The sequence below is a fragment of the Nicotiana tabacum genome, chromosome 4 (assembly GCF_000715075.1).
Source record: "Nicotiana tabacum cultivar K326 chromosome 4, ASM71507v2, whole genome shotgun sequence".
In the NCBI taxonomy this organism is placed as follows: Eukaryota; Viridiplantae; Streptophyta; class Magnoliopsida; order Solanales; family Solanaceae; genus Nicotiana; species Nicotiana tabacum.
In genome coordinates, this window is record NC_134083.1 from 35,110,437 (window position 1) to 35,121,103 (window position 10,667).

The 10,667-nt window shown below is 38.2% G+C and overlaps 1 protein-coding gene across 1 annotated transcript; it reads right to left on the bottom strand.

The window, feature by feature from the left end:
- Nucleotides 1-8,526: 8,526 nt before the first annotated feature.
- On the bottom strand, nt 8,527-10,433 carry LOC142179869 (uncharacterized). Its single transcript, XM_075250758.1, has 4 exons — nt 10,238-10,433; nt 9,798-10,120; nt 9,101-9,542; nt 8,527-8,957 (listed from the first exon to the last, which is right to left on the bottom strand). The coding sequence occupies exons 1-4, from the start codon at nt 10,431-10,433 to the stop codon at nt 8,527-8,529; spliced, it is 1,392 nt and encodes a 463-aa protein (XP_075106859.1).
- Nucleotides 10,434-10,667: the final 234 nt, after the last annotated feature.

The following is a 10,667-nucleotide window of genomic DNA, read 5'->3' on the forward strand; positions in this document are numbered from 1 at the left end:
TTCGCAAGCTAAAATAAACTATTTAGGTATCGTGTAATTATTATTATTAAGCACGATTTCTGCCGAGGACGTACGGCCCGATCCAGAGTATCGTGTACACTGCCGAGGGACGTGCGGCACGATCCATAGATGCATCTATCCTGCCGAGGCCTTCGGCCCGCTCCACAAGAAAGGAGAACATTTTCTTATGTACCTTCGAAATAAGAGTATGTTTATTATAAGATAAATTCGAGAGGATGAACAATTTCTTTTAACAATTAATTAATTTAAACAGAAATAAGCATATGAGATTTTCATCTTTTACTATCTCTTACTAACAATTTACGATATATATCAAATAATGTAATTAAATAACGGATACAATTTATACAAGTAATTCATACTTTGAGTCCTAAACTACCCAGACTTTAGCATTAATAGTTGCTACGCACGGACTCTCGTCACCTCGTACGTACGTAGCCCCCACAATTAGCAACAATTATTAATTTAATAACCTATGGGGTAATTTCCTCTCACAAGATTATACAAGAGACTTACCTTATCTCAATGCCCACTTCCGATCACGATGCCGTGTAAAAAAATCCCAATTCGGTGCCGAAAATCCGAAACTATCCAAAAGTTATATGAAATAAATAATACATATTAAATAATTCAAAATTTATCTATTAAATAAATTGCCCTATCTAAAATGGTAAAATTTCTAAAATTCACCCAGGCCCACGTGCCCGGATTTCGAAAATTTTCGGAGGGAATCGTTACCCATAATCTCAAGAACTCAAATATACAATTTCCATCCAATCCCATAGTAATTTTCGTGGTTAAAATCCAAAAATACCAATTTCTAGGTTTTTCTTCAAAACCCCAAATTTTTACTAATTTCCATGAATTTTCACGCCTAAATTCATTTATAAACCAAGTATTTAACTTGTAATAGATAGGAATCACTTACCTTGACATAAAAAATGAAAATGGAGCTTCAAAATCTCTCTTAGGTCGGCTCCCATGGAGGAATTGAGATGAAATGAGCCAAACCCATTTTTTCAAACTTATACACTGCCTGGGCGACCCTTCATCGCGTTCGCGAGCCTCCCATCGACAAAATTCTTAGAAGCCATTTTCAAACTCTTCTCAGGCAACCTCTAGTTTAATGGTCATAATATTTTGTACAAAACTCCAAATCACGAATGGTTTGACTTTTTGCCGACTAGACATCAAGGGCTAAAACTTTCATATGTTGATCATCTCCCAAATCCTTATAGTATTTGAGATATAAACTGCCAAAGTCAACCCTATGCAACACAAATTTCTGCTTCATCTTCCCGGACAACCTATAGTGTACCAGCCATAACTTTTTGTTAGCAAATCCAAATGCTAAATGGTTTATCTTTATGAAAATTAGACACAAAGTGCTACAACTTTTATTTTTAGATTATCTCCAAATTCCTTATAGATTGTGAGATATAAGCCTCCGAATCAGACTCGCGGAACAGAGATTTTCTTCTTCGCGAACGCGAGAATCTCTTCGCGAACGCGAAGAACAAAATCCCAGAAGCCAAATCCTTCTTCGCGAACGCGAGAGGATCATCGCGAACGCGAAGAACAATATTAGACACTAGGATCAGCTATTGTAAAACAGCCCGAAATGATTCGAAACCACCCCGAAACACACCCGAGGCCCCCGGGACCCCGTCCAATCATACCAACCAGTCCCATAACATAACACAAACTTGCTCGAGGCCTCAAATCACGTCCGGAACCTATCAAATCACGTTCGATTGACCTCAAATTTTGCACACAAGTCATATTCGACATTACGGACCTACTCCAACTTCCAAAATCGGAATCCGACCCCGATATCAAAAAGTCCACTCCCGGTCAAACTTCTTAAAAACCTTCAAATTTCTAACTTTCACCAAATTATCCCAAAATGACCTACGGACCTCCAAATCCACATCCAGATGCGCTCCCAATACCAAAATCACCATACGGAGCTATTCCCATACTCGGAATGCCAAACGGACATTGATAACCTTGAAATGCACTTCAACCCAAATTTATGGAATTCTTCCAAAATGCTAACTTCCACAATAGGTGTCGAAACACTCCCGGGTTATCCAAAACTCGATACGGACATACGCCCAAATTCAAAATTATCATACAAACCTGTTAGAACCTTCAAATCCCAATTCTGAGATCGTTTACTAAAAAATCCAACTTTAGTCAATTCTTCCAACTTAAAACTTCCAAAATGAGAATTTTCTTTCCAAATAAACTCTGAACTTCCAAAATTTCAATTCCGACCACGCGTGCAAGTCATAATACCTGAAACTCTGAACCTTGTTGTGCTTGTTTGTTAAATCACATTACTTTGTATTTACAATATGAGAAATATATCTGATGGTGAAAGTGAAGGTGTTGAGAAGCTCTAGGTATGGAGGAAATGAAGATTCTAGAAGGTGAGAGAGGAATAAGAAGACTGGAAATGAAGCTCTCTGTTATTAACCTTCAAAGACAGAAAAATGAATAGTTGTACTATCACTTAGTCGGTTATACTATTTATACAAATCAGCTAACTACAATTATATATAAATAGCTAGACCCACAGTACTTAACATTCCCCCTCAAGCCGAGGGATGAAATACATCTTTCATGCCCAGCTTGTGTAACGACCCAACCGGTCGTTTCGACTTTTAGAATCCCGTTTCCTTAAATAAAACTCTCCGAATGTGTTTTTAATGATTTATGATTTGCGGGGATGGTTGGTTCGGGATTTGGATGTGTTTGGGTTGAAATCGGAACACTTGGTTCCTTAAGTTAACCTTAAAAGGTCAAGTTTGACTTCGGTCAATATTTTGAGAAAATAAACTCGGAATCGGGATTTGACGGTTCCAATAGGTTCATATGATGATTTCGGACTTGGGCGTATGTTCGAATCGGGTTTTGGATAACCCGGGAGCATTTTGGCGCTTAATAATGAAAATCAACTATTTGAAGGTTTAAAGTTCTTTAAAATTGGTTTGGAGTAGGTTTTTGAGTAATTGAAGTCCATTTGGAATTCCAAGTTTGGGAATAGTTCCGTATAGTGATTTAAGACTTGCACGCAAATTTTCGTGTCATTCCGAGTAATTTAAGTATATTTCGGCGCATTGGAAGTAAATTGAAGAACTTGAAATTCCTAAGTTTGAATCAATTTATTTTAGGGTATGATTCTTAGATTTGATGTTTATTTATGCGTTCCGAGAGTTCGAACGAGTCCATTTTATGATTTCAAACTTTTTAGTATGTTCGGGCGGGGCCTCGGGGGTCCCGAGTGTTAACCGGACGAGACTCGGACCAATTTTGGAAAATTGAGCAAGGACTTAAGCTCCCAGCTATTGTCATAATCGCACCAGCGCTTGGACAGCCGCAGGTGCGAACGAGAAGCCTGCCCAGCCATCGCAGATGCGAATCATTTGGCGCAGCTGCGAATGTGCATGTGAGATGGCCTTGTGCACAAATGCGGAAAAATGCGCAGGTGCGAAGGGATGGGCGCACCTGTGCTTGCGCAGAAGCGAACATTTCTTCCGCAGGTGCGGAACCAGGAAAAGAAGGAAAATGCGCACCTGCGAGGAATTTCCGCAGGTATGAAAGCCGCATGTGCGGTACTCCTTCCGCATGTGCGGTACTCCTTCCACAGGTGCGAAAAACCTGTCTGGACAGAACCTTAAAACGGACGAAAACTCAATCTATTTCTTTCTATTTTTCATCCATTGTTGGGCGATTTCAGAGCTCTTTGTGAGGAGTTTTCAACTATCAACTTGGAGGTAAGTTAATTCTACACCCCTTGAGTTAAATACATAGATTATAAGTAGATTATAACTAGTAAATCTTAGAAATCAAAGATTTAGATGAAAAACCTAGATTTTTATAAAAATGAGATTTTAACCACGAAAATAGTTATGGAATTGGGTAGAAATTATATATTTAAGTTCTTAAGATTATGGGTAATGTTTTCATCCAAAAATTTCCAGAATCTGAACACGTGGGCCCGAGGTGAATTTTAGAAATTTTACCATTTTGTATAAGGTAATTTATTTAATAGATAAATGTCGAATCATTTAGCATATATTAATTATTTTGTATAATATTTGGATAGTTTCGGATTTTTCAGCGTCGAATCGAGAATTCAACGCGACGTGGTAATCGAAAAGTGGACTTTGAGACAAGGTAAGTCTCTTGTCTAATCTTGTGAGGGGAAAATTACCCATAGGGATTAAATTGAATAATTATTGCTAATTGAGGGGGCTACGTACGCACGAGGTGACGAGAGTCCGTGCGTAGTTACTATTAATGCTAAAGTCCGGGTAGTTTAGGACTCAAAGCATGAACTACTTGTGTAAATTATATTTTTTTGTTTAATTAATATTAATTGATATATATAAATATATTATGAATTGTTAGATAAAGATATTAAAAGATGGAAATCTCATATGTTTGATTTTCTGTTTAAATTAATTAATTGTTAAAAGAAATTATTCTTTCTCCCGAATTTATCTTATAATAAATATACTCTCCTTCCGGAGGTACATAAGAAAATGTCCTCCTTTCTTGTGGAGCGGGCCGAACGCCTCGGCAGGATAGATGCATCTATGGATCGCGCCACACGTCCCTCGGTAGTGTACACGACACTCTGGATCAGGTCGTACGTCCTCGGCAGAAATCGTGCTTAATAATAATAATCACACGATAATTTAATAATTTATTTCAGCTTGCGAAGTTAATTAATAAATTGAAAAATCCTTGGAATTTAATGAATTATTATTCTTGCTTGTTAAGGAATTAATTGTTATTCCCGTAAATGAGATTTAATTGATGAATTAAAAATTTATTGAAATTGAATTGCAGCTTGTAAAGCTATTTGATAAATTGGAAGTTTTATTGAAATTGTATGATTTAAATAAATAAATTGGAAAATTTGAATAATCTTGACCTTATCCAAGGCATTCTGTACCAAATCGGTACCCAACAACCGAGCCTCTCCCGGTTCAAACCAACCAACTGGCGATCGGCATTGCCTTCCGTATAATGCCTCATATGGAGCCATCTGAATGCTCGACTGGTAGCTGTTATTATAAGCAAACTCCGCAAGTGGCAAGAAATGATCCCAAGAACCTCCAAAGTCTATAACACAAGCGCGAAACATATCTTCCAATATCTGAATAGTGCGCTCTGACTGTCCGTCTGTCTGTGGATGAAATGCTGTACTCAACTCCACCCGCGTGCCTAACTCACGCTGTACAGCCCTCCAAAAATGTGAGGTAAACTGCGTACCTCAATCTAAAATAATAGACGCATTTGAAGGATTTTTATTATTTCTACTAATTGAATAAAATTATTGTTAACTCTGTGAACCATGCTGATTTGAATAATTACAATTTATTTCAATTATTATTATTGACCCATAGTGAGTGTCAAAGCCGGCTATCTCGTCTCTACCACTTCGAGATTAGGCTTGATACTTACTGGGTACACGTTGTTTTAGTACTCATACTGCACTTGCTACACATTTTATTGTGCAAGTACATATATGTATAGCGGCCTTGTGGGCGCAGAGGTGTGGTTAATAATTGTGGGGACATAGGTGAGCTGCATTCTTTATTACGACCCGCAGCTAACAGAGTCTCCTTCAGAGTTATTATATTTTCTTGTCTAATTTGTATTCTGGACAGATGCTGTATTTTATTGTTAATTCCCTAGTAAATACTCATGCACTTGTGACACCGGATTTTGGGAATGGTTGTGAATTGTTTAGAAATTTAGTTGCTAAAAATATTTATCATTTACTCTATGAGTTTTATCTTTACAATTTCATTGAAGAAATGTTTATTTTAAAGATACTAAAATGGGTAATTAAGTTAATTGATTATGGTTGGCTTGCCTGACAGTGGTGTCCGGCGCCATCACGGTCTTTAATTGGATTTTGGGTCATGACAGCTTGCCTATGAGATACTCATGTTGTAGCTTGCACAAATTCTTAGTTAACAGATCTGCCCGTTGTTCTGTTGTTCTGATGTGTCATGTTTGAATTAAGCCTTGTACAATCCTTTCCCTCACAAAATGGCAATCAATATCAATGTGTTTGGTTCTTTCATGAAAGATGGGATGAACAACAATTTGTATAGCAGCTTTACTGTCACAATGAAGCTGTATAGGCTGCTCTATATCAGTCCCCAATTCCTTGAAGAGTCATGTTACCCACACCACCTTTGCTACAGTAGAAGCCATACTTCGAAATTCAGCTTCAACAGAGCTTTTAGATTCAGTTCCTTGTTTTTTGGACTTCCAAGATATACATGCTGCACCAAATTTTACTGCATATCCAGTCACTGACCTCCTGGTCTCCACACAAGCACCCAAATCAGAGTAACAATATGCAACTAACTCCTTGCATGCTTTAGCAGGCATGAACAGTCCAAGGCCAGGTGCAGTCTTGATATACCTTACTACTCTTAAGGCAACTTCCATGTGAGACAGCTTAGGTGCAGGTATGTATTGGTTGAGTAATTGAACCACAAAGGCAATGTCAGGCCTTGTCATGGTCAAGTACAACAGTCTGCCAACTAGCCTCTGATAACTTCCTTTTTCTTCAAGTTCATTATCCAATGTAGTATTGGCATATGGTATTTCCTTGTCAAATTCAATGGATGTGAGCTTATGATTGAATTCAAGAGGTGTGGCTGCTGGCTTACCTCCTGCTAGACCAAGCTCTGACACAAGTTCAAGAGCATATTTCCTTTGATACATTACTATGCTTTCTTGAGATCTAGAGAACTCAATGCCAAGAAAGTATTTGAGTTCACCAAGGTCTTTCATCTTAAATCTCTCTTGCAATCTTGTCCTGGCCTGTTTGATTAGTGCTAGACTACTTCCAGTTACCAGGAGATCATCCACATAAACTAGGATAACAACCAGTTATGAGTCTACTTTCTGTGTAAAAGGAAAGTAATCATAGTGAGATTGAACAAAGCCCATATCCACTAAAGCTTCAGTTAATTTCAGATTCCATTGTATAGGAGCCTGTTTCAACCCATACAGTGACTTATGGAGTTTGCATACCTTCTGACACTCCCCCTGGCTTGAAAAGCCATCAGGAACATGCATGTACACTTCCTCTAGAAGATCTCCTTGAAGGAAAGCATTATGAACATCCATCTGAAATACATACCAACCAGAAGCAGTAGTTAAGGCAACTATAGCTCTGACTGTAACCATTTTAGCCACTGGAGAAAAGGTTTCTGTATAGTCCAAACCTTCCTGTTGACTATAGCCTTTAGCTACCAGTCTGGCTTTGTACCTTTCCACTTCACCAGAAGATTTGTACTTAACTTTAAATACCCATTTGCAGCCTATAAGACCCTTCATAGGAGGCAAAGAGACAATGGACCAAGTATTATTTTCTTCAAGAGCAGTGATCTCATCCTTCATAGCCTCAACCCACTTAGGGTCATGGCTGGCTTCTGCAAAGGACCTACGTTCCACAATGGCTGAGAATGCAGCCAAAAAAGATCTGTAGCTAGGTGACAGATGATCATATGCCACATGATTATTAATAGGATAAGGACAAACTGACTTCTTTGGTGGAACTACATAGTCAGCTAGCCACACAGGTGGTTTAGTGAGTCTTGAAGACTTCCTGAGTGGCACAAAAAGGGCAGATGGTTCACAAGCTGAAGTGGTAGGAGACACTGGTGAGAACAAATAAGAGTGACTGGGAGAGTGAGATATTGAACTAGGGTCAGCAACATCAGTATTGTTAAGAGTTGGAGATCCTGCTGGTGAGGAAATGGCATCAGGAACAACAACTGACTGAGTTGGCTGTTCTACAGGCTCCAGTACAGGGAACAAAAGTGATGCACCTGAAGACATATGTTTGAATGGGAACACTTCTTCTTTGAAGACAATGTCCCTGCTGACAAAAAACCTTTTTGAGCACAAATCATAGATAACATAACCCTTTTGTGAGGATGAGTATCCCATATGCACAACAGGAATTGCTCTGGGAAAGAATTTATCACCTTTCCTCACCTGGGTAGCATAACACAGACTTCCAAAGACCCTCAGATGTTGCAGGAAAGGACTCCTTTGGAATAGTTTGTCAAAGGGAAATTTTCCTTGTAGCACAATAGTAGACAATCTATTTAGAAGATATACTGCAGTAGAGACACACTCTCCCCAGAACCTGAGAGGTAAGTGAGCTTGAAATCTGAGAGCTCTGGCCATATCCAAGATGGACCTGTGTTTTCTTTCAATAATTTCATTCTGTTAAGGAGTATATATAAGAGGTTTGATGTATAATGCCCTGAGTTTTCAATAAGGTCTGTAGTTGATCATTAAGAAATTCTATTCCATTGTTAGTTTTTAAGCATTTAAGCTTGCTATCAAACCGTATGGATATTAGTGCTACAAAGTTTTTCAATACTTCAACAGTATCTGCCTTAGAGTGCAGTAAGAAAAGCCAAGTGTATTTTGAGTAATCATCTACCAGAGTTAAGAAATACCTTTTCCATCATGAGTAGATACTCTATAAGGCCCCCAAACATCACCATGAACCATATCAAAAGCAGATTTAGAGTAAGAGGAGCTAACAGGAAAGGGTAGTCTTGATTGCTTGGCTATAGGACACACAGTACAGTGATGTTGGCGAAAATGTATATCATGCAAAACTTTCACAGACCTCAAAATCTTCAAGGGAACATGACCTAACCTCTGATACCATAAGGAGAATACAGTACATGACTTATTATCTGCCAAGTTACTATCTTTATTGATGTCATATGAAATGGTATTTACAGTTGAAGTAGAAAGAGATACTAGTTGAAAAGAAGCTTGTTGATTGAACACTTGTCTGCCATCTGCCTTGAGGATATACAAACCAAGCTCTTCCTTACAATACCCAATATCTTCCCACTTGAGAGTGCCTGAAATACACAGAAGTCAGGATAAAATATTGCAAGACATCTCAATTCCTTTGTGAGTTTAGACACTGAGAGGAGATTGTACTTAAACTCTGGAATGTGAAGGATGTTTTGAATTTTCTTATTCTTAAAGAAAGAACATATACCAACATGAGTGATAGACACATGTTCTCTAGTTGGTAAGTGAACCTTACTCCTAGCTTTCTTTGGTATTTCATCATAGGTCTCTAGCAGATTCAAACAATGAACCATATGGTTTGTGGCACCTGTGTCTACTATCCAATTATTATGCACTAAATTAGTCATGAATGCATGTACAGTACATGTTGGCCCTGCAGCAATAGCATTGGCTGCAGATTCAACCTCCTTGTCCTTGTTCAACAGATGCAAAATTTGCTGGTATTGTTCCTGAGTGAAAAAGTGAGCTGGAGCTGGAGTAGTTGTCACCTGATGTCCCTGTCCTTGTGGCTCTAAAATACCAGAATTAACAGAACTATTGGCTTGAGCATGTGGAGCTCCCCCTCTTCTCTTGTTCTTGAAATTAGATGGATAACGATGAAGCTTGAAGTAATTCTCTCTGGTGTGACCCTTGTATTTGCAATAATCACATTAGACTGTAGTTTTACCAGGTGAGTTCCTAGGTTTGTAACTTGCATTTGAGTTGTTTGAACTGATATTAGATTGTCCTCCACCATTGTAACCTCCAGTATACATCTTGTTACTCATCATTGCAATTTCATTGCCTTCAGCATATATACCTTTTCCACTAATCGTCTGACTTTCTACATTTACTATCATAGCATAGGCCTAATTCAGATTTTGTAAGGGTCGAGTCATAAGCACTTGATTCTTTGCATTCTCATAGGATTCATTTAATCCAGTGAGGAACTGATATAGCTTATGTATCTGGTAATGTTCTACATGTTTCCTTGATTCAGCACAGCCACAAGAGGGTGGTGGTGTTAGTGTTTCATACTCATCCCAGAGTTCTCTCAGTTTAGTATAGTATACTGAGACAGAGGATATACCTTGAGTCAATGTGGCAATTGTTTTGTGAAAATAACAAGCCCTAGATGCATTATCCTTATCAAATCTCTCCTTGAGGTCTTCCCAAACAGTGTGTGCATCGAAGGCATATATCACAAAGCTGATCAAACTAAGTGAAACTATGTTCATTATCCAAGCAAGTACAATAGCATTGCATCAATCCCACAATTCATGCAAACTAGCATCATATCTAGTCTTTCTACAAGTGCCTAGAACAAAGCCTAATTTGTTTTTACCATGCAAAACAATTTTCATAGATCTACTCCAAATTGAATAATTTTCTAAACCTTGAAGTTGAATGGAAGTGAGTACAGAACCTTGAGTATCGGAATGATGAATGTAAAGAGGATGATTGTGATCAATCAGCTTTGTAGTTGGCGTAGACATTGAAGCCGCAAATGGAGAATCACTATCTTTTTCATTGATCGCCATTGTAGTAGAGACAAATTGCTTCTGAGAGATAAACTTTCAATTTGTTGATTTCTTACGAAATTAGTCTCGATCCGACCGAGATTCAACCAGATAATTGAGAATTCCCAAACCCTAGAATGGGTAAGAAGTCGTATGTGTTGAAGAAATAGCTCGATCAATCGATGAGATTGAAAAACTACCAATGCAATCGAATTACTCCAATTCTATTACAGTTGAGCTTAGAGAAACGAGCAC

Bases quoted from the DNA above. Each gene is read 5' to 3' on its own strand.
- LOC142179869 (XM_075250758.1), bottom strand. From the start codon at position 10,433: ATGGCGATCAATGAAAAAGATAGTGATTCTCCATTTGCGGCTTCAATG. The intron at 10,121-10,237 runs GTAAAAACAAAT...TAATGAACATAG, and splicing joins TATGAAAATTGTTTTGCATG to TTTCACTTAGTTTGATCAGC. The intron at 9,543-9,797 runs GTGCTTATGACT...TGCAAATACAAG, and splicing joins ATGAGAATGCAAAGAATCAA to GGTCACACCAGAGAGAATTA.